The sequence below is a fragment of the Pseudopipra pipra genome, chromosome 3, assembly GCF_036250125.1.
Source record: "Pseudopipra pipra isolate bDixPip1 chromosome 3, bDixPip1.hap1, whole genome shotgun sequence".
Taxonomy (NCBI): Eukaryota; Metazoa; Chordata; class Aves; order Passeriformes; family Pipridae; genus Pseudopipra; species Pseudopipra pipra.
Genome location: NC_087551.1, coordinates 51,757,859 through 51,783,147, shown reverse-complemented (window position 1 = coordinate 51,783,147; position 25,289 = coordinate 51,757,859). Strand labels below are relative to the sequence as shown.

The following is a 25,289-nucleotide window of genomic DNA, read 5'->3' as shown; positions in this document are numbered from 1 at the left end:
CTCCTCTTCTTTGCTGTTTACATAAAAAGACTGCAAGGAATGAGATGAAGCTGATGCAGTTGTCAGCTGGCTCTGGTTCTCCTCTTCCATTGGGGCAGCATTCCTGGCTGTTGGGGCATGCAGTCGGTGAGCGTCCAGCATCTCCAGCAAGAGATCATAGAGTGGAACTACATTCTTACACTTCATATTGTACAGGTGCTCCATTCCTTTGTTGCTGTAATCAAACAACAGTTACTTTCCAAATATGCTACGGGGGGAAAAAAACAAAAAAGCTACCGGCTAATAATATTTGTTAGTTTATATAAATTCTATCTTGTACAAAACAACTAACTTAACAGTGCATTTGCTGTACACGCCTGCTACAGTAAAGCAGAAGGCAACAGCTTCAAAGAACATTGCAGGCTGCAAATGGTCAAGTTGCCTTCCAAAGATGTCTCTTTTGCTCTTCTTTGCCTAAAAGGTAGCCCAGGGCACATGGACTTATAACTTAGCCACTGTGACTAAGTGAGTGGGATGAATCTCGCCGTTCCAGTAAAAAAATAATGTTTTCTTTCCTAGAAAATAAGCTCTATCAATTTATTAGCAAAAGCTCGCTTGCAATAGTATCCATTCACAAAACTACGTAACAACAATTAACTTTACTGAGCATCTGGAATTTCCTTAATTGTACAAATTCTTCTTAGAGGGGGAAAAAAAAAGAAGGAAGATTAACACAAGGACAAAGAAACTCCACAAAATGACGCAAATATAAAAAACACAAGCACACACCCCCTGACTTTTTCCTGAAGAGCTGAATATCAGTCCAGGAAGTAAAATCTTCATGTTTCAGCTTTAGTAGCTATGATGTGGTGCTTACTCTGATTTAAATTTTATTAGCTGAAATAATGAAAACTAAAATCTATGTAACAGCATCTTCTGTGCCTTCATAATAATAAAATATATACCACATCTTTGTATAGACTTGTCATGCCACTGAGCAGCTACCTTAAGAGGTAATTACATTTGGGATAATAATTGCTGCAACTATTAAATTTCTCAGACAGCTCTCCTCTGATTAGCAAAAGACATGGTCCTCTAGATTGAAATTCAGTAGTTCTGCATTTATCCTCATCCATACAGTGAACATAATGACCCTAATCTCTTTTCTAGAGTGATTTGCAATCAAGGAACTTGTGAAAATTGGCTACGTTTTCACAAAAGTAGTAGTTTTATTAAGTCTTAGACTAAAGTTTGCAGAGCTAGGCTACTGCTGCATTAGTATTCTACTTGGTACTTTTCAAACACCTGTGTTCGGGTCTGTTAGAACAGGTCCAGATCCAAGGGCTGAAGCACCTCTCCCATGAAGACAGGCTGAAAAAATTGAGGTGGTTCAGCTTGGAAAAGAGAACGCTCTGAGGAGACCTTATAGCACCTTCCAGAACCTAATGGCCTACAAGAGAACTGGAGAGGCACTTCTTACAAGAGCATGTAGTGACAGTACAAGGGGGAATGGCTTTAAAGAGGGCAAGTTTAAATTAGATGTTAGGAAGAAATTCTTTACAGAGGACGGTGAGGCACTGGAACAGGTTGCCCAGAGAAGTTGTGGATTCCCCAACCTGGCAGTGTTCAAGGCCAGGTTGGATGGGGCTCTGAGCAACCCCAGGGGAGTTGGAACTAGATGATCTTTAAGGTCCCTTCCAACCCAGAACCATTTTATGATTCTATAATTCTAAAACACACATAAGTTTAAAAACAGATACTGCTTTCAGCACTGTCAAAACAAGAAGCAGAGGAAAAGACTTGAAGAAACAAATGGGGAAAATATTTACTCCTTTCACACTATACTCCAACGAAGAGTTTTGCACACATGTTCTGTACAACTGTATGGAAAGCTTTTTTTTTTTTTTGCACTCCCACCTGTGAAGGAAAAGTATGCATGTGCATTTGTGACACCTCCCTTGCCTGGGCTTGGCACAGAGGAGTGTGACTTGGTGCTTGCTCTCACCTCATGTGTCTGATGTGAGAGAGGATGAGGAGGAGCTGAGCCAGTCGTCTGTGTTGCTGCTGCAGAGAAAGACCTGACTTAGCCATTAAGTGAATCAGAGTGTCTGTGATTTTGTCCAGGACACGGTGAATATAGTCTTTTTCTTCTAGAGATTTCAAGGTGCTGGAAAGAAAAGTGTACACACCTGGAGTAGGAAGGAGAAAGAAAACAAACAAACCACAGACAAAAATTACTTTGATGGAGTCAGACTTGCCCAAGGCACACCTCGTGGCTTGTCTCTTAAGCTGTGTTAAACCATGGGACCTGGCTGTGTGCCAGCTTTCCTGCTTGCCAGCCAGGTCACTGGTTTGAATGACTCTGGAGCATGGATTTAATCACTGTGGGCAAAGCAGGAGGAGGAATATGATGCCTCTTCTCTGCCTGGATCCATCCAAGGTCTGGACCAAGTGGTAGATGACACCTGCAGTTAGACCTAACCTTGGCTATGCTCTTCTCTCAGTCACTTGGCTCTGAAACTTTGAGGAGATGCTGTTCCCCTTGAGAATTCTGCAATACTTACCAACAAACCCAAGCCTTCAGCAGTTTTTGCCATTTTCTATGTTGTTTAACATTTGATTTTTACTGATTTGCTAGTCAATCTAGGACTAAATAATTACCACATTACCACAAAACGTAAACAAATTCAGGGTTTATTTAGGCATGCTCACCTCAACAAAATCCTCCCAACCAAGTAAGAGCCTTGAAAGGTGTGTTACTTCACCTGCAACCCGACTCTCTTTTAAAAACCATGTCAAATTAACCTGTGCAAATTTAGCTGTTTTGAATTGCTTACTTCTGAAATTGAGCAGCCTCAAGGTTTGGACCAGATGGAAATTTTCCTAGAGGACAAAACACCTTGAAACTCCCCTTCCAACAGCTCCTAAATCTCCTATAAAACACTCTAACCCCATCACAAGAGCTTTTGCCAGTAGTAGTTCCTGGGATCATGAAGCACATCTGCTTTCTAAATGGGAAATTGTAAACTATTTTGAGGTGTTTTATCTTGATTTTTTTCTGGACAATATCACACAGCCAATGTGAATCAGGTCACAACAACACTGTACTGCCAAAAGGCAGATGCTGCATTCAGCATCAGTTTTAAATCTATTGGACTGAGCCAATAACTCTAAACAGGTCATATTACCATAATCCAGTCCTGAGGCACCAGGATGTATGCACAGTAATACAATAAAACTGGCTTCATCATATTGTGTTCATTGTTCTGTGTCTATAACAAAATTGACAAATCCTGTGCTTTGGCCCCTCTGTATCAGCTCACAGAGCCAAGAAGAAATCTGAATTTTGTCCTTGGAAAAAAATGGTTTCTGGAATTACGTTTCATTTTGCTTTTCTTTAAAACATCATAGATAGTGCAATATGCAATGCAGTTAGCAATACTAATAAAAAAAGACACACACACTAGCATACACATGTAGACAGACATATACCTTCTAGCTTGTTTTATTGTTCATAGCCTGGGGACCATACCATTGGATTTGAAGATGAGAATATTTTGCCATGCATATGAGCAGTTGGAGGAACTGAGATTTTTTTTTTACCATCTTCTTGACCTACTTCACCTCCCAAAATCATCTGGGTGTTTCAAGGACATGACACCTAGAACTACTGTAACCTGCAAGTAGTTTTTATGACATTGGGTCTTCTGTACTAAAAATAAATTTAAATTTATGTTTGTGAAAGTCATTGTGAGTGTCCCTGGGAGAGAGTGAGTAAGAAACTGGTTTGAAAAAAAATGAAAGGATAACTCAAACACAGCACAACTTCTTAAAATCATCAGCTAGAGTTCTTAATTTTGATAATGAGTATTTCTTCAAATTTGATATAGATAGATAGTACCTCTTTTCTCACAAAGCTTTTTATAGCTATTATTACTTTTACTGAAATGAATTCACCAAAGAGAAACAGCTCCTGGGGCTTTTCTCAGCTTAGCCTTTCTCAGCTGACTCCGAACCACCCTCATATATGCCTATTGACAGTACTAGGCTTGATAGCTTAGCAGGTACCTGTAGGGGTAAGATTCTTAAATATTACTGACAAAACACAATCCACTAGAAGAAACATTAATCTCATAAACCCACAGTGCCTTCAGACCAGCTTACTTCAGTTACAGAAAGCTATTGTGCTCTTGTATCAGTACCCCATAATTCCATACCATTGAAACCATCAAAAGAAAAAAATCTTTTAGAAGGAACTGTTTCTCACCTAGGTCTAGTCCAGAAGCTATTAAAAACCATAAATCAAATAAAACACTCCCAAATAACTGTAGAGAATTCAGGCAATTGCCAGTCAATAACTGCCAAGGAAAATGATGTTTGGTTTTCCTTTCTGCACCCCTGCATTGATTGCTCCTGCCCCAGGCCACTGGCCAGAGATTTCCCCAAAAGAAATACTGGCTATCTTTCACTCACATAACACACAGAAGCAGTTTTTGAACCAGAATTCAGAAAACTCCCCTAGCAAAGTTAAATTTAACAGTCTCAAAGCTCTTCCCAGGCCTAAATTGAATAGCTGCCAGGTTGTTTTCCAATTCTTTCTGTAGGTCAGTACTGTAAAACATACAACAGAGAAAACACCACTCTGCAAACAAGAAAGGCCTGTTGGTCCATGCCCATAACACATACCTATACACAGAACAGGATCCCTCAGGGACTGCAGTGCTACCATGACAGCTCTTGGCATACAGTGATATAATTTGCCCTCAACATCTTTTCTGTCACAATAAACCCCAGTCTAAAATATCTTTACATTTAGAGTTCAGGCTCACAAAAAAATACCCAAGGCTCTGCTTCTTCCACTATGCCCCATCGGTCTGAATCCTTAGCAAGCCAGGCTGAGCTATAAGAAAATTCATCTCTGTGATCATTCAGCCTCCAAAATAAAGAAATAATAAAAAGTACAATTTTACAGGAACTGAAAAAATCAGAACAAAAGAATAACAAGTGGTTACATGGAACAATGTATCAGGAGGTCTACAGAATGCATTAAATCAGCCAAACCTTTCCATCTCTTTGGACTAAACAGCTAACTAATTAGGTAAACAGTGCTGGTAAGGCAAACATGACCTGCTTCTTCATGTCCAAAATGAAATCCTGTTGCTTTGCCACATAGCACCACTTCTCCTTTCAGATACACTCACAAGTGAAACATCTGGCATCATGTTGCCCTTTCATGTTTCTAATACTTATTTTCCAGTATTGAGAAAGAGCCTTTTAATATTGAGCTAAATGTGGTTTTCAAAAATACAATTTTGCTTTTTAGTCAAAAGATTTATTGCTGCAGCTTTAGAGGAGGACCTTCTGGTTTGTTATTTAGCTAGACACAATGCTGTCCTTGTTACAGACATGCTGTCACCTTAATATCTCAGGAAAAATTTTGAAGTAGCGTAAATGTATACTCTGGTTTATAAACAAAACCTTCGATCCTTTCCACATAGACTGAGTAAAACTAAAAAAAAAATCACTTGCTTTTGCCCAAGATCATGTGACAAAGGAATGTAAAGATATTAAACAGCCTTGAATGATGTTGCAAAAAAAATAAAATAAATATCCAACAAAAGCAATGAACAACACTACTTCATGTGAAGAGACTAACAGATGTCCAAGGATTTAATAATGAAATGTTTTTGTACACTCAGTGAATTAAATCCACACAAAGCTTTAGAATGGAAATGCAGACTGCTTTTAAAAATTACACACAGCATAATTAGTCCAATTTGTTTAATTAGTCTACTTGTAGAAATCATTTTGAGATCTGCTGGTTTAATTTTATGCATATATAACACAGACAAAATAAGGAGCAGAAGTTCATTGTGTCTTTATCTGCTGCTTCTTTAGTAGAAGAATTGTGAATATTTACATATGCATTCACAGAATAAAATCAGGCTAAGGTAGGCTTGGAGGTCATCTACTTCATCCTCCTGCTCCAATAGTGGTAACTTCAGGATTAGATCAAGCTGCCTGGAGCTTTGTCCCTCTGAGTTCTAAGTATGTCCAAGGACTGAGATCCTACCATCTTTCTGGCTAACCTGTTCCAGTGCTAAACCTCTCACTGGGTAGGGTATTTGCTCTGTTCATCTGGTCAGGGTCTCCCTTGCTGTGGTTCATCTAAATTTCAGATTGACCTTTCATCCTGCACCTCTGAGAAGAGTCTGGCCCTGGCTTCTCCATAACCTGTTCATCAACTGAAGGCTGCACTTAGACGCTCCCTTAGCCTTCCCTTTTCCAGGATGAAGGAACCCAGCTCCCTTAGCCATGTGCTTCAGGGTACAGAATGTTTCATACATGTCCAGCACTTTATATAAGGAGGCTGGCTACATTCTGTGAAGTAAAGCATCTCCATAAGACATTTTAGAGCATATATGCCAAACACAATTTACACAACTCTTAACACATATCCCAAATTATGCTACTTATCTCTGTATTGCAGTCTAGCCTCCTAATTTGGGCATTTAAAGGGTCTAGCAGTCAGAAATTCATATCCACATTCCCACTACCTAGTAGTTAACCCCTCAGATGGTTATAAAATTAGTTTGTTATAAGAATGCAAAAACTGAAATGTAAAATTAATTACGTTTGTGCATAAAGACAGTGACAAGCAATACAGACATACATTCTATGGCCATAGATATATATAGATTGAGTTTACGGTGTACTTAGAAATACTGCAGTGAGGGCAGTCTGTAAGCCAGCATTGTGTAACAATGCTATAGATTGCTTTCATCATGATCCTGTAACAGCTCAACTGAACCATGTCATCTGACCTATCACTGTCAAGACTTTCATAAAAATACCAGACTTCTGAGCAGCTATAAACTTTCATTTAATGCAAAAAAAAAAGCCACAATCAAAATCAGATCATTCATCACATCTTCAGATAAACCCTGATCCTCTGCCATGAAGAGTAGCACAGATTTGAACCTGCTGAATAGGAACATTGAAGGAATGAAGATCTAACATCTCCTAGCTGCACTCAGTGGTCCCATCTCTGTCAATGCGCAGAAGGAAATTTGCCTTTGGTTATCATTGACTTCACTGGCGATATATTTTATCATTATTACAATTTTTCTTTAGGGGAATCTTGAAACAAAAAATCCCATTAACAAAGTGAGATGTGCTTATGAAGGGTAGCTGGTGATTTCTGGCAGAGCTTTGTCTAAATAACAAATTTAGTTTTCTGGATCAATACTAAATACACAAGAATTTTTCAACAGCATGACTTAAATTTTTCACATTCAAGACATTATTGTCTAATATGTTTCATTCAAACTTCCAATTCTATTTTTTCTAATTGAAATTTAACATTTTTATAAATCAGTTACATATTCTATACTTACTTAAGAAGTTAATTACCTTTGAACATATTAGCTAAAATTCTGGAGGAACATCACTTTCCAGGAAGAATATTTAACTCTAGGAAATATTCTGTTATAACTATCAGGGCAATAAAAGCAAAATAAAATGTCAAACAGTAATTACAGTTGTCGCACCCTGACAACCAAGATAAAAACAACACCCCTTTATTCCTAATATGCCAGGTGCTTGCCTCAGGTATTACTTTTTCGTAATTGGTGACAACCACAACAAATCCTGAACTACATTAATACCTCATAGAACTTAAATAAAACATTTTTATATTAGATTTTTTAAACACGTAATTTTGCTAGAACTTTGAGGAGACCACATCCAAGTTTCCATAAGAAATTTCCATAAGAAGTGCTTCATCAATAAAGCAAAGTCTGCTGCGTTTACAGTTAGGCTCTGCTGGGATTTACCTGGATTTGTTTTTCCTGCAACTTGGGCAAGAGATCTGATAGACAACTGGATAAAAAGGACATACAGCCCTCCACATGTGTTTTGTCTTGAGGGTCGTACCATCTACAAGTTCAAACCCAAAAGGAAAGGGGAGAAAACGTGGGTAAATCCTCAGCATTTGGAAACTCTGGCATCTTTAGTCATTAGGTAACAACTTATACAGAGAATGGTGTCTAAAATTTTTTTTGGTGCATACATTATTATTTTACATGTCTCTAATTTGATGAGAACACTGTGGGTCTCATTTCTGCATTTGAAAATAAATTGTTTGTGGTTTTTTTCTCATTTCAAACAGAAAAGCGTCCTCTGGTGTGCAACAGAAATTTTCTGTTACATGCTTTGACTTAAATTTGCTTGTTTCAATCATCTGATGTAAAATTCAAGTCAGCTAACCTTCCATATTTATATTTTTACCTATACGTACACTTGTTATCTAGTCACCTATTTTTGAAGTGTACTTCAGAATGAGACTTAAAGCCAAAAAAAATATTTATTAACCATTAAGGAAGTGGAAGGCAATGACATCCATTTTAGATGCCTATAATTTAATATAAACTAAACTCTGATAAACTCAGTCACATTTTTGCCCTTATTTCCTTTCAGTTTTCCATCACTAATTAAGTAAGGTGTAGATTTACACCTTTGGATGACCTAAGTGTGGTTCCAGCTACTCCAGTGTCTTGTAACCGAAGTTTTAAGGCTTGCCAGCATTTAGTTCCAAACACTGCTCTGATTACGGCCCACATCAGCTCTATACAGTGTGTCAGCTGTTCACTGCATTAATTTGCTGGGTCCCATCTATATCACTGAACAGGCTGAACTGCTTCCACCCCTGCCTGACGGTCCTGCCTGCACCTATGTTGACAGCCCCCTTTCAATTGCCGCTCTCTCAAAATGAAAACACTATTAACAACAAGCAGCATTCAAACACATGCAGAAGCAGCCACAATTACCCGAGTGACAGCAAAGCACACTGCTTACCGGAATTGAGCAGGATGATGGACTTAAGGCACACGAATTCCTCCCCTTGAAGGTTCATCATGCGAAACCGAGCAGCAGTAGCCAGCAGCATGTCAAAGATTTCCACCATGCCCTCCACACATTTCCCTTGATTCCTGTGTGAATACAGTCCATAAGGAAAAAAAAAAACAGTGTCTCTTTAGGTAAAGTACTTTAGGTGAAGTTAGATACCTATCTTGAGGTATTCATGGGTGCAGGAATGACTTAGAAATTTCTGCTTTATTTTCAGAGTTAGGCAGCAGATCCAGCTCAACTGAAATCAGTGGGAGCTGCAGGAGCTCAGCATATTTGAAATACAGGTTTCTAATCAAATACTTTTATTATCTAGGTTATTTGTCAACCAACAAACCTATTTGAAGTAGTAATCTCCAGTTCTCCTAAATTGCCTCCTACCTTTCTAACATAAGCTGATAATATTATCACATCTTAACAGCTATGTGTTTAGTTGATAGGAAGACCTACCTAGGAAGCCCTAGATAACTTTCCTGGAGGACAAATTAAGCAATAGATTTGAAAATTATCCTTATCCCACCATCATGCTGTTGTCTTTGTGCACTCTAAAAACAAGACAGCAAAAGCTTGTTTCCTGCAAAGTGTCAGAATGTATTCTCAGAAGAATCCTTAACACTTGGCTATTGGGAAATGTTTAGGAAAGTTAGAGCAGTTGAATTAAAGGTCTTAAATTACTGCATAAAAGTACTATGTGCATTAACTTTAGTAGGTCTCCAGAATCACAGTATCATCCGGGCTGGAAGACAATTCAGGATGTCTTTAGTCCAACCTCCCAGTCAAAGCAGATCAGTTTACTCAAGGCTTTATGAAATTCTGGTCTTGAAAATCTCCAAGGATGGAGAATGTACAACCCGTCTCAGCTTAATTATTTTCATCATCATGTTTTTTTCCTCTCCTATATCCAGTCAGAACCTCCTCTGATTCAATTTATGACTCCTGTTTCTCAGTCTCTCGTCAGGCACATTAATAAAGATCTTTGATAACCTCCTTTTAGATTTTAGGTTAAGCAGATTTAAAAGCCCCTCCTTCTCCAGACTGGACAAATCCACTTCTCCCAGCCACAAGGCATAGAGTTGTGCCTTGGTGGCTCTCCACTATGTTTGCTAAAGTTTATCAATGTCTTTCCTGTAATAAGCAGCACAAAGCTGGATGTGGTATTCCAGATATGTTCTAATGAGTGCCAAATAAAAACAAGATAGTCTCTTCCCTTGTTATACTGCTTACGCTACCACTGATAGTGGTAGCAGCACCAGGGCTATTCCACTGTATGTAGGAATAAGAACCTGGATTTTATTTAAGTCTTGGGGAAAACCTAGATATCAATGTCTTTTACAGAAGCACAGGATCTAGCAAAAATTAATAGTGAAGGGTGCTTAGGTGAAGGGAACAGGTACTCAAGGATTCAATCGATGTTCTCATCAAACTTTTCATTCAAAGGGAAATGCCCGAGTAAGACAGATGCAGCCATCAAAACAAAGCCTGTATATTTGTTATCTGTCTGTCTTCTTGTATCATGATAGTTCATTTGATGACAAGGAACTGCCAAGAACAGATGGGATCCACAAGACTAAGAGAGGAAATGTCAGTAACTTGTTGAGGAAGCCTCTAAACAAGGCTTGTCACAAGATGTGTTCCTAAGCCTAAAGGCAGGTTAGGGAACAGGGGAGGTATCATTGAGAGAAAGCTGCGGTGGACAACTTTCACACCCCCAGTTAGAAGGAAGGACATTCACAGACTTGACTCAAATGCCTGTGCTCTGACACAGAAGGAGAACAGTACATCTATACACAGACTTCAAAACAATAATGATCCTTATATACATTTATGCACAATTATATATATTTATATAAATTATTCTATATAAGCTAGTTCTATTAACAGACATTGATGAAAAATAATAATTAAAAATCTGGTTTAAAGTGATTTGCATCTAGAGTTAGCCACAGAATACCAGAGCTGCTAATACTGGTAGGTTATCTGAAAATCATCTAGTTCAATGGCCTTGCTCAGGCCCATATCTTGTTGAATTTTTAGTATCTCCAAGGACTGAGACCCCAAAACCTCTTCTCCTGTCACTGAGATGAATCTTCCACTGTCTCCTTTACCTCCCCCTTCCATCAGGTATTTATACACATTAATCAGATCTGAGTCTTCTCAGCCTCTCCTTATAGGGGATATGTTCCATATGTTCCAGTCCATTAATCATTTTTGTCACCCTTCACTGGCCTCACTCCAGTATGTGCATGTCTGTCTTGTACTGGGTAGCTCAGAATTGGACACAGCACTCCAGATTTGCATCAGCAAGGCTGAGCAGTGAGTAAGTATCACCTACCTTTAGCTGCTGCTAATGCTTTTCCTAATGCAGTCTGCGAGGGGAGCATTGCTGGCTCAGAAAGCATCCAGCTGTGATGAATTCCCCAAAAAAATTATTCCCCCATCATGTTGTTCTGCAGACATTTCTGTATTTCTGTGCATGCACATGCTTAGGAAGGTTTACCACCTTGTTGATTATGTCTCTCCTGTACACATCATCCTGGTTTAAAGGTCCCTCACCACGTTGGCCAGTCTGTGGAAATTATTCTTGTGCCCCACTTTATGATGCTGATCCCATCTCCCCCTAAACATCCTTGATCCTCAGAGCAAGTTGCATGATTAAAAACGTTGAATCCCCATTCCTGACACCAGCTATGCAACCACCTGCTGATCAACAGCATATGTCCATTCTGCCTCAAGCCCTTTCTCCTTAGTGGCCCCAGAGGACTGGACCACCTGGGCTTCCATCCTTTTGACCTCTGCCCTCAGAGCCAAGTAGTCTTTCCTGACTAGATCAACAGAGAATCATCCACCTAGGCAGACAGAGCAAGAGTAGTACACTATACATTTCAGCATTGGTGAATCAGGTCTGAAACATATAAACAATTAGCAACTAAGTATCTTTATTTTTTTTTTTTAAATATAATGTGAAATGGATCCACAAATATGTCAGACAGGAAAAATCCCTAAAATGCTGCTATAATAATTATAAGAAAACTAATATTATTTTTTGGTCACATTTGACACGTTTAGATTAGAAAATTATTATGAAGGCTCTCCATTAGGGAAAAATTCTCTTCATATCAGAAATGCAAAGAAAGTTTAATTTTGGAATTAAACAGCATCCTAATACAATGTGACCTAGAACTAGGGCCTGAGTTTCTGAGGTCAGAGTGACTAGATGAACAAGCATTCTTAAAAGTTATGCAGGGACTATCTTGAATCCAGAAATTATTTCATTTTCTCTGAAAAATTCTATCCTGTGCCTACAAATTCCCCAAGGGACCTTCTTCTATCAGCTGAAAATTTTGAAGATGATAACAAGAGGGGTTTCTTTGTTTCTTTTTTTTTTTTTTTTTCAGTGTTCATCACTTTAAGCACTACCCAGAACCTCCCCAGACTCTGGAAGTGTCTTCCTGATTTACATTTTGGTTGTTTGAGTTACAGAGTTACAGTTACAGAATTGGGTAGTCTTTAAATTTTGCTCAAACATGCAGTAAAGATATGACAAAAAGACATTTATTTTTCGTTGTTTTAACATTTATAATTCTGTCTCTTTTATTTTTTTTTCATTCTATGGGGTCTACAATATAATAATACATCTCAAAATCCAACCATAAAGTGAAAGATGAAATTTAATTATTTCAACATACTACCTAACTCTGTACAAGTTAATCCATTCAGTTCTATCAAGTAAGTAGCCTGATGATAAGACAATTGTTTGAGTTGGGTTTTCAGGATGGAATCTATTGCTATTAAAGATGTGATGAAAATTAAATACACAATTGTTTTTCAAATTTATTTTGAAGTGCAAATTTGGACATACTTATTGCCTATGGGCTTTTCCCCTTTGAAATAAATACAAGCAGAAGGTCAATAGAGAGTCATTCTGAATCAAGCACCTGTGATTCCTTTGCTTCCATTTTTCTAATAAGTCAATGGTAATTAATACATTCACAATTACACAGTACCAAATGAAATGTTGTGCATTTTATTCAAGTGATGGGCAAGTGTGATGCCCTCAGATATTTGGAGCATTTTACAAGTTGAAGGACAAGCAAAACATATTCATATTTCATCTTGATATTCTTCTATTGTATCTAATTTTCTGTCTATCAAAACATCTGCATAAATAACTTAAAAGATTCTTTTCAGATGTAGTGAGAAACTTTCAGAAAAAAAGCCACAAAAGCAATAAATTATTCTGCCACTCTGTCATACAGGGAATGCTGTAATACTTTTTGCTATTCATGCTAGCTGCAGTTTAAAGAGATCCATGGCCTTCTGCCATTGCTTATTATGAAAGTCAGTAAAAGGAAAATTCTTCAATTTTTATTCGTAGACAATGAAAAATCTCCATCAAGCACTGGAGGAGGATGAGAAGAAGTTCCCAAATTAAAAACAACCCTGAAAAACAGACTAGCTTTCTCTGTAAAATGAAGGGAATAACCTGATAGAAACATGGAAATACTGACTGCATTTAACCGAAATTTTAAAAGTCCCTAGACAGATTTCTTGCTGCAAGACATTTTTTACAATCATGACAAGAAAATAACATTAGAAAACAACATGAGGAGAGCCGTACTGTCTCATATCAAAGGTATGTTTAGCTATGGGTTAAGCATATGGGCACTTGGATCTGCTGATTTTGAGTGACTACCTCTAGTCCTAGATTGGAAGAGATAATAACTTGTGGATTACCACACATCTTCTCAACGTGATCATGACTTTATGCAACTCCTATCATCTTATTTTTTCCCTTCTTCTAATGAGTATCCCAAGCAGAGAAGTTAGTTTATTTAGTTACTCTTTGGAGCAAAGCTTGTATCTCTATTTGATTGCCCATGCAACACCTCTGGGTACCTCTTCTATTCTTTTAATATTCCTGTTAAGGAAAATCAGAAAGGCAGAGTTTTCCAAGTACAGATGCAGCACAGAACTAAACAGAGGAATAACAATGCTCTGTATTATTTCAATTTCCTGTTGACTCTTGGGGGGAAAGAAAATTGCAGTCTCTACTTCTAAACTGCTGTCAAGCAAAGAACTGCTGGTTCCATAGAAGTGATTGCTGTTAACAGTGAGAGACAAAGATCAACTGGAATGCTGAATAGGAAGATTAGGATTATTCTTCTCGTATATGCATCAGTTCACATTTGTCTACATAAAATTTGGAACTTGTTTAATACTTTTTGGTTACCAAACAAGATCTCCCACATCTACTTGCTTGTTATTTTTTTTAAAAGGACTTCAATGTATTCATGGCTTCCTCTTGCAAAATGCATGGTGACTCTTTATAACTATGTCATATTTATTCACATTTCAGAAAATTTTCTTCTTTAGATGGCATCCCATCAGTTTTCTTACAGTGGTCACCAGGCTTAATGGGCAGAAGTTCCACCCACCTTTTTAAAAATGCAGCATTGCATTTCCCATTTTGCTGATACTGAGCATTTCAGATGAGAAGTCATCCACCTCAGTCAGCAAGTAAGCTATTTCCATCACAAGCTTCTTTAAAATTATGTTTGATATCTTTTTTGATGATCTGGGTGAGGAGATTGAGTCCACTGTCAGCAAATCTGCAGATGATGCCAAGTTGGAGAGGAGTGTCAATCTGCTGGAGGGTAGGAGGGCTCTGCAGAGGGACCTGGACAGGATGGATAGATGGGCTGAATCCAATGGTATGATGTTCAACAAGGCCAAGTGCCGGGTCCTGCACTTTGGCCACAACAACCCCATGCAGTGCTACAGGCTGGGCACAGAGTGGCTGGACAGCAGCCAGGCAGAAAGGGACCTGGGAGTTTGGATTGACAGGAAGCTGAACATGAGCCAGCAGTGTGCCCAGGTGGCCAAGAAGGCCAATGGCATCCTGGCCTCTATCAGGAACAGTGTGGCCAGCCGGGCCAGGGAAGTGATTCTGCCCCTCTACTCAGCACTAGTTAGGCCATACCTTGAGTACCGTGTCCAGTTCTGGGCCCCTCAGTTTAGGAAGGACAGTGAGGTGCTGGAGAGTGTTCAAAGAAGTGCAACTAGGCTGGTGAAGGGACTGGAGCACAAGCCCTATGAGGAGCAGCTGAGGGAGCTGGGGTTGTTCAGCCTGGAGAAGAGCAGGCTCAGAGGTGACCTCATCACTCTCTACGACTACCTGAAAGGATGTTGTAGCCAGGTGGGGGTTGGTCTCTTCTCCCAGGCAACCAGCAGTAGGACAAGAGGGCATGGTCTTAAGCTATGCCAGGGGAGGTTTAGGTTAGACATTAGGAAGAAGTTCTTTACAGAGAGACTGATCAGACATTGCACTGCCCAGAGAGGTGGTGGATTCACTGTCCCTGGAGGTATTTAAGAAGAGACTGGATGTGGCACTTAGTGCCATGGTCTAATTGACAAGGTGGTGTTGGGTCATAGGTTGGACTCGATGATCTCAGAGGTCTTTTCCAACCTAGTTGATTCTGTGATTCTATGATATTTAGAGCCTTTGAGTAACCTATGAACAGCATGATACCTGAATGCAACGAATCCTTTAAAAATATAATAAAATATGACTTTCTTATTCCTGAAGAAACACCACATTTTCTTCAAAATTATAAACAGCCTTTTGTCAGGCCTGACAAATATCAGCCCTGGTCTAATGACATTTTTAAAGTCTGGTTCTTGGGAACCCTCCAGACAGGAAACATCTGGTTTGTCCCACCAGAAACCTAAACCTTCTACTTCTAAATTTGCCTTATACAATATACTCACTTTCAAAAACAGAATACAAAAGACTTACATTTATCCTGGGCTTTCTTTGATTTTATCAGGTACTGTACATTAATTGCAAGTACCGTGAGTGTGCCATTTTATTTCCTGACTGAGCCTGTTTTTCTAATCTATAATTATTGTCATTTGAGCATTTTTAATAGCATCAGTTGTACACTGTAAAAATGTACCAGTTATGTGTAATTGGCAGACTGTTAAAATTCCTGATTTTGAACCAAGACTCAAGTGCCTGCATAGTACATTAACAGAATAAGAAAGAGTGCATTACCCCACAAAATACACTGTCTGATTACAATGCAGAGTGGGAACAGAAAGAGATAATGTGAGGATATTCATCCACAGAGATGACAGCAATCTACACATACTGGCAGCTTAATTGTTGAGTAGTTATTTTTTATAGGCAAAGCAAAATTTTCAGAAGGAACTTAGAATTAATAACAAAGGGCTGCTTTACAGATATTTTCAAGGGGTCTTCCAACTGTGAACTGTTGCATAGGAAAATTAAAGAGGTATATATTTGAAAATGTAACAAGTAGGCTCTCATGGAATATGAAAAGACAGTCTCTAAAAGATCTTCAGAGACAAGATAAGCATATGTGTAGTATGACCCAAGTAGGAGGAGTGAGCTGGGAGAAAAAAAATCACTTTTATTCAAAAAAGAGCACAGTTAGAATGTTATTTTTATGGTGTTTCAGACAGATATTAACAAGATAAGACTCTACTTATCTAGCCAAAAGATAAAAAAGTTGCAAAATAAGATTTGATGTGACCTGAGCTTTATGTATAAATGAACAAATTAAAATTATTACCTATCTTCCAAGATTGTTAACAGAAAGATTCTGTTAGAATCAGGAGAAGCCTGAATGTGAAAAATGAAAGGGATGTCCAAATCAGAGAGATGTCTGCCACTGAAAGGTCAGAGAGATAGAGAGGCATGAACAAAATATGGTAAAGCTCCATATTAACAATACTGAATTTCCACTAAATACAGAAAAACACACGTTAGAGACAGATCTGGGTTTTACCATCTGCAGTTGGTGACAGGCTTCTAGACACTAGCTAAGTTAACATTTGCAAATGCTGTTAACCACAGATTCTTTTTCATTATTTAGATCCCTATTACAGGGAAAGTGTGATGTGGTTTCAGGACAGAATGCAGTGGATGAAAACACTGAAACCTGTGAAGAACATGCTGAAGAGTAAGGAGAGAAGAACAGATCAAAAGAAATTATACTACAGCATTCATCTTTTCCATTATTGTAGCCATTCAATCAGATTATTTCATTATTTAGATCAACAAAGCTCAACTGGAACTGAAGCTGGCCAGAAATGTGGGGGACAATGAAAAGAGCTTTTTCAAATACGTTAATGGCAAGAGGCAGTACAGAAATATAATTGGCTCATTACAGGATGAGGATGGTCACCTCACAAACAGGGACAGAGACAAGGCAGAGGTGTTCAACACTTTCTTTGTCTCTGTCTTCAACACAGATGATGGACCAAGGGGGTTTCAGTGCCCTGAGCTGGTGGACCATGACTGTGAGAATTATCAGCTCCCAGTCAATCCTGAAACTGTGTGGGATCTGCTGCTCCAGCTGGATCCCTGCAAATCTATGAGGCCTGATGGGATTCATCCAAGAATCCTCAAAGACCTAGCTGATGTCATAACGAAACCTCTCTCAATGATTTTTGAGAGGTCTTGGGGATCCAGATAGGTCCCAGCTGGCTGAAAGACAGCAAATGTTGTCCCAATTTTCAAGAAGAGCAAGAAGGAGGACTTTGGAAACTACAGGCCTGTCGGTCTCACTTCAGTGCCTGGTAAAGTTACAGAGAAGATTATTCAGGAAATATTGAAAAACATCTGAAATACAACACAGTCATTGGTCACTGCCAGCACAGCTTCATGAAAGTCCTGCTTACCAAAACTGATTTCCTCCTATGACAAGGTAACCCACCTAGTTGATCAAGGGAAGCCAGCTGATGTAATCTTTTTAGATTTCAGCAAAGCTTTCAGTGATGTCTTTCACGGGATCCTTCTGGACAAGATGTCCAGCACACAGCTGGATAAACACATCATGTGGTGGATGAGCAACTGGCTCATGGAGCAAGCATGGAGAGTAATAGTGAATGGGGTAACATCAGACTGGTAAGGCCTTGTTCTTTCAACATCCTCATAAATGACTTGAATGTAGGACTGGAAGGGACACTAAGCAAGTTTGCAGATGACACAAAACTGGGAGGAGCTGTTGACTCCCTTGAAGGCAGGGAGGCCCTGCAGAGAGATCCCGACAGATCAGAGGAATGAGCAATGACCAGCCATATAAAGCTCAACAAGAGGAAGTGCTGGACCTGGAATGGGACAACCCTGGATGTTCCTACGCATGGGGGAATGAGATGCTGGAAAGCAGTGCCACAGAAAAGGGACCTGGGGGTCCTGGTCGATGGCAAGTTGAATGTGAGTCAGCAGTGCCCTGGCAGCCAGGAGGGCCAACCATGTCCGGGGGGGCATCAGGCAAAGCATCGCCAGCCGGGCAAGGGAGGGGATTGTCTCGCTCTGCTCTGCACTGGTGTGGCCTCAGCTTGAATATTGCGTGCAGTTTTGGGCACCACAATATAAAGAAGTTATTAAGCTCTTAGAGAGTGCCCAAAGGAGGGCAACAAATATGGTGAAGGGCTTTGAGGGGAAGCCATATGAGGAGTGGCTGAGGTCACTTAGTTTGTTGTCTGGACAAGAGGAGACTGAGAGGAGATCTCATTGCAGTCTACAACTTCCTCATGAGGGGAAGAGCAAGGGCGGGCACTGATCTCTTCTCTGTGGTGACCAGTGACAGAACCAGAAGGAATGGCCTGAAGTTGTGTTCTTCACCCAGAGGGTAGTTGAGCACAGGAGCAGGCTCCCCAGGGAAGTAGTCACAGCACCAATTCTGATGGAGTTCAAGGAATGTTTGCACGATACTCTTGGGCACATGGCATGACTCTTGCGGATGGTCCTGTGCAGGGTCAGGAGTTGAACTTGATGAACTTTGTGGGTCCCTTCAAACTTGGTCCATTCTGTGATTTTGTTATTCTATGATTCTATGAATTTTGATACTACTGTGGTATTTGCCCAAACACTTGAGGCAGTTGAAGGACTCCATCGAGTTAAACAGGCTTTGAATCAATGACTGTCCTGCCCTCTCAAACTCAACAAACAATACACTTTTGCCCTACAACATTCACAAAAGGCAATTTGCCTAAGTCAAATTAGCACAACAAAATATTGTTAGCATTAATTAACTAGTAAATCAACAATTATTTTACTAGTTAGCATATCAGTGCTCTCTAGAGTCAAGTAATTTATTATTCTATTTTCTCCAAATATCCCTACCAATTAGAGTGAGGCAAGCATATGATGACTTAGAAACATGATTCTTATTATTTGAAAATTAGAAAATGTAATAGATCTACATTTTTAGAAAGTCTTGCTTGAAAGTCAGAAAACATTTTTGAGCTCTAAAGTAATATGTGGTTCCAGTTGCATGCAGTTGTTTCCTTTAATCCAACAGAGTTGAATTAAAACTGTGTGAATCAACTGCTCAAACTCCATTTTACTCATAGCATGGGGATTTTTAATTGAGGAAGACCAAATTTTCAAGTGTTTCTCTGGCTATGTTTTCTTAGCTAAGATGAGGAAAAATTATATTCTGGCTATGTCTGATCTTCAATTTTCATTTTTTTCTTACAGCTTTCTCTTCATTTTTCAGGTTTTTCTCTCTGTATTGTGTAATGTGAAACAACTGTCTTGGTCTTTGGAAATTATATTGCAACTTACAGTAGTTTTCAATAAAACACTACACTTATATTCCTAAAGTAGTACATTTTACTTCTTATGTTCACTTAAAATTATTTTAAAACTGTTGTTTTGGGGTTTTTTTGTGAAAACTATATTTACATTTAGATGAGCAGATATTTTCTGTACATAAAATGAGAATGTATTTTATACATATCTATAGTTCTGTAGCTCAGAGACCACGTGCTTACACAAACAGAATAGAGTTTTTCCTAATAAATACTTCTCTATACTATAAAATATTATATTTTATACTGTTAGGCATTATCAATTTTATTTTACTAAAGCAGTAAAAATAAAGAGCGGACAGGGGAATCAAAGGACTAACACCGCACAAAGGCAACCACAAAAACTCAGCACCCCGCAGTTAAGAGAGCAAGTTGATCAAAAGACATATTTCTGCTATTAAGCATTTTGATTAATTTACACAGCTAATGGTTGCAGTAGCTGGAGGCACTGTCCTTGACCTTCTTTTGCCACCCCTCTGCTGTATCTCACTTCCCCTGCAGATACATGATGCGATCAGAAGCTTGCCCAGCTCTTATCTGCCTCACTGTACTACTCTGTCTTCTCAGCTCAGCTCTTCCTCCACTCCCAAATTGCCACAGGATGCCAAACTCTGCCCTGAAGTGATCAGTGTGCACACATAAGCTCTCTCCTTCCAACTCTGCTGTGTGGGCAGTAGCCTTCAATTAAGAAGAGTACCAATAGCTAAGATGACTACATCCTAACTAACTTTTTCTGAAAATTTTAACTGAAATATTTTCATGAAATTTTTCCCATGACTAAGCAAAAGAGAACTTGAGTTTGCATTAAGATATCTAGAAAATATGTTTTAAATTATCAGTCTTTCTTCTTTTATTGTGAAGACTGCCAGCTAAAATTACAGGATATTCTTGTACAGCAGAGATGCATATTTTTCTCTCTCAGAAATACCCAAAGTATATTAGCAAGACTGGCTAGAAAAGGCTTAGGGAAGCAAGCAGGTATGTGTTTGATATATTTGACTCCAGTTTTCACGGAAAAATATCCAAAACTTAATGTTTTCTCTATAAATAAATAAGATTGCAATTGAGACTAAGGATTTTCATGCAAAATTTTGGCTGGCTGCTTGGATAAATCCATTCTAACTAAGAAAAACTAGGAAGATTTTAGGTAAGCTAAAATAAGTATCTGAATTAAAGTGATTAGTGTTGAGTATTTAATTTTAATTTTAATTAGTTTTGCAGCAAACAATACAGATTATAGGAGGCATTTACTGCTGCCTTTGAAAGAAAGCACTTCAACCAGCAGATGAATTTCAGATGTGTTACTTGTCTAATAAATGACCAGCATCACATTCCAGAGCATTTCCACATTTTTCAGAGTTCCTTTTCCAGTTTCACTTACTATAAGCCTGCTTGAACATGAAGTACTGTCAAACCGTAGTATTGGTGAGATGATTATGAGCTAAAAATTAATCTGATTGCAGTAGCAATAAATTAATGTAAATAATTCACAGCAACATGCAGACTGACCTGTCCAGTAATAGGTTAGGTGCAAATAAAAGCTTTCCTGGGTGTTCCATGGAGCGCCAGACTAAGCCGATCATCAGTATCTCTAACCAAGCACATTCCAGTAGATGAACCTGATCATGGAGTGTTAAATCCACAAATCCTGAAAGAATAAATAGGAGACAGTAAAAACACTCCAGGTTTTGTAAGTGGAACAACATTATTCAGAAAACAAAGTTAAAAAGTGCATTAAAGTTGGATAACCAAAAAGAGCAATAAAAGAGACATTTTTTCTCTTTTCATTTTGGGCTGAGTTTTGTCTATTACTAGATCCATCCTAATAATTATTCCATCCTACAGAACAGTCAGTATTTTCTGACACTCTTTGTGTCCCAGCTGTACCCTTTGCCAAAAGCAGAGCAAGAGCCAGGACAGCATCTCTATCCCCACACCTATTGCCAGTGGCCTGGGAAGCCAGGTGCACACTGTAGAAAGGGGCATCTCTCCACCTCAGTGCCATGTTGCTTGGGGCATGATGGAGGTAAAATAGAAAAATGCCTTACAAAATTAAATGACAGCTCTAATTAGCTGTCACCCAATTTTCCTGGTGGAATGCTGTTTTATAGACTCATGAACAATTCATCATACTGCAAGTGCTGTACTTGTGTGGAAGAGGGCCTAGATATAGCATTTCAAATAAACTAGTAAGCAAATGCTGATCACTGCATTCAGAATTCACTGATGAAACACTTGTTTATATTTCTATTGGTATATAGCACCTGGAGGAAGGACGTGACCTCTCTTACTCTGTATTTAAACACTGGAAACAATGAATGCAAAATTAAGAGATTGCTTATAACAATACTAAAAAATACTAATATGAAAGAATAATGATGAAGGTAGATATGAAAACATAATCACAGTGGTCCTTCCTGTGTTCATTACATGGAGCAGATTGTATTATTCTCTATTTGAGTTCCTCACTTTTCGTGAATGTTACCTTCAATCCAAAGGGGAGATTGCACAGTTCAATTCATTAACCTTGCATAACTAATTCCTTGAAATTAGAAGGAACTTCCTAAATTGAAATGTGTAGAAGTTCCCTTAAAAGAGATCTTATTTATCTTTTTCTCAGTGTTATGAGTGTAAGACATTATTATATAAATTTTGCCATATTTTTTCTTATTTGGTAATTATTATTTACACTAGTCTTTAGAATAGAGGTTAGAGGGTAAACTACCTTACCAGTCCAGTAAATGGTAGGATTTTCCTTCTGTGTTTGTCCTCTCTAGAGGTATATACTAAATCAGGTATATTTGAGGAATATACCCGATATACTCTCAAGTGCTATCTTGAGAAGGAAGAAAAAAGGCACATGTTTTTAAAGATAAGTGTTGTGCTATGAAATATATTTTTCAAATAACAAAGAGGTAGAGAAGAAAAAAAATACAGTTCACAATAACTTTAAAAATACTGTTATGTTTGGTAAAACAGTTGTTGATATAATTATTTTTAATGAAAATATCTGAGAACTAATCAATCTATTCACAATCATTCAAAAAAAGGAAATAGCTTTGACATATCTGAAATAAAACCCACCTATCAATCATTAGAAGTGAATTTAGACAGTTACATTACCTGCTGTTCTTATGAAAGTGGTAACAATAGGAGAAAAAATAATTGCCTTTTCCTGTATTTCCCCTTTATTACCAATACAATTTTCAGACTTCAAAGACTGATGGAATGGCATTTGTCTGAGTCACCAAACAGCCTGAACAATAGAGCTGAAACTTAAAAGAGCAACACTCTTAAGAACAAAGCATTGGTTACAGCACTCGAACAAAATTGGCAGAAAAGAAACTGTCAGTATATGGAGAACAAATAATAACCCCCATGTTTCCTTTTAAGTATTACCTTAGTACGACAACAAATAATAATGAAGTGTTTTTTCCTACGCTTGAAGAGTATGACAGAAATGCAGGGACACAGATCCAGGTGTGGTGTCTGAAGTTTGCGATCAGTGCCTTACAAGTCAGTTATATTGCCATCATTTCACATGGCTGCATACTTTCCTGCAACAGATTGTTTTGATTGTTGCAGAAAAACTGAGCTTGTTACAACAGTGGCAATTCACTTTCCTTAAAACTCTGCGTATTCTACAATATTCTGGACACCAAAATGCTTTGCTTTGTCTCCACACTGTCTCAGTCTTTATTTTTGTTACGCTTATTCTCAAACCCCTTTTAAGTCCTTTTTATTAGTTCTATTTTTCCCATCCCCACAGATGAAATTCAGATTGCACTGAGGCCAAGTAATCTGCACAAAAACTAAAGAGAGAAAGCAAAAAATAAAGCTAATAAATTACCTCACTAATACTGTAGAGCAGTGATGTTTTGTTGGCCTGCTGAGAATAGAAATACACTACCTGACATCTTTTAAAGTAGTTGAATGTGAATACTTTGCATTAAAAGTCCTAAAATATTAATGTTGTCTAGAATTTTAACTCCAATATCATAGAATCATAGAATCAGCTGGGTTGGAAGGGACCTCTGAGATCATCAAGTCCAACTCTTGATCCACTACCGCCGTGGTTACTAGACCATGGCACTAGACCATGGCACCTTTCAGCAAAGTTAAGAAAATTTCAAAAACCTAGGAATGGACAGAAAAATTATTGGGGTCCATAGTTCAAAGAATTAAATGACCACTAAACCTGACATCTACCTTGGGTATCAAAGCTAACACAAACTTTGATTAATGCAGGTTTAGAAGTCTGTATTATAATAATACATATTAACTGTAGTTCATAGAAAAAACTTATCAAATTGCCTTGATGGCTTTTTTACATGACATTTTTAGTTTATTATCTTGCTGTAGATAAAACTAGTGAGTTAGTTTAGTTGATAAAACTAAACATCTTGCCCAGAGAAGCTGTGGATGCCCCATCCTTGGAAGTGTTCAAGGCCAGGCTGGACAGGACTTTGAACAAGCCAGCCTAGTGGAAGGCACCTCTGCCCATTGCAGGGGGGTTGGATCAAGATGATCTTTAAGGTCCCTTCCAACTCAAACCACTCAATGATTCTATGAAATAATAGTTTTGAGGAAACTGAGTTCTATGAGACATTTGATTTTGTAAAAACATACAACACATTAAATGAATGAAAATATTTTAAATTACATATCTCAGTATGGCAAAAGGGTAATAATAAATTGAAGTGTTCCTAAAGAAAGGATATACAGTTCACCTCTCTACCACAGACAATTTTTTAATGATGACATGGAAAAAACAGAACTCATAATTCAGATTTCCTGTTGGCATGTGGGAAATAATGCAAAAGCAGGTTGATAATGTAAGCAATGTAAATCACTCACTAGCTTCATCATAAATTTAAACCGAGAACATTCAACATATTCACAAGACAAAGTTATGATATAACTATACAGTAGCAGTTATGAAAAGGAGATAGAAATGATGGAGAAATATCAGTTCAGTTCGAGCTACATCTAATGGAGACACTGAACTTTATAAAAATCCAGGGAGAGCATAAGAAAGTTGAATTACCTCAGTGTTACCTGAATCTGGTAACCATCCTTCAAGTGGGATGAGAAGTTGGACAGAATGGTAGAGAAACATCAAAATGAATAAAGCATTGAAAAATACGCCCTCTAGTGAGGAATAAAAGGAATTTAGTTACTCTTTGTGAAGCTAAATAGTCTAGAGGGGTTAAAGGGGGGACAGCAATGGGTAAATATCCAAAGAAAAAGAGAACAGCATTACAAAAAGTAATAAGATAACACACAGAAGCTCATGCTGGAAACTAAATCTGCTCCAAGTCAGACTACAAAAGAGGGGCTATTGTTAACAACAAAAGTTGTTATTATCTAAGCAACATATTAAGTTTCCATGAATTTTCTATCATTAGAAACATTAATCAAGATTTAATTATTATTTTTAAGACAAAGTCTTGTTCAAGCAAGTTAATTCAGAATAATGTCACAGAAGGTTAAATTAAACTATGAATAAATCATTAATCACTTCATCATTTAGAGCAACTTTAATGTTGCTGAAATTATGTGTAGATGTGCACAGCATTCTCAAATATCGGTGTTCTTTTAATGTTGGCAAGTTTTGAAAAGTATTCAAAAAGTATTTTTTAATTCTAAATTTTTGGTGACCTGCGCTTTAAGGAAGAAGAAAGACATTCACTTCACTGTTGATAAATTAATTAATTGCAGTTTGGATGTAACCTATATCTGACTCTATACACCAGATTGACCAATTGCACGACATTATG

The 25,289-nt window shown here is 38.1% G+C and overlaps 1 protein-coding gene across 1 annotated transcript in view; it reads right to left on the bottom strand.

Moving 5' to 3' along the window:
• ESR1 (estrogen receptor 1) overlaps positions 1 to 25,289 on the bottom strand; it is a 154,414-nt gene that overhangs the window by 1,967 nt on the left and 127,158 nt on the right. The window contains 4 exon segments of the mRNA XM_064649177.1: positions 3 to 214; positions 1,985 to 2,168; positions 8,836 to 8,969; positions 21,019 to 21,157. Of these exon segments, the coding sequence (XP_064505247.1) occupies positions 3 to 214; positions 1,985 to 2,168; positions 8,836 to 8,969; positions 21,019 to 21,157 (669 nt within the window).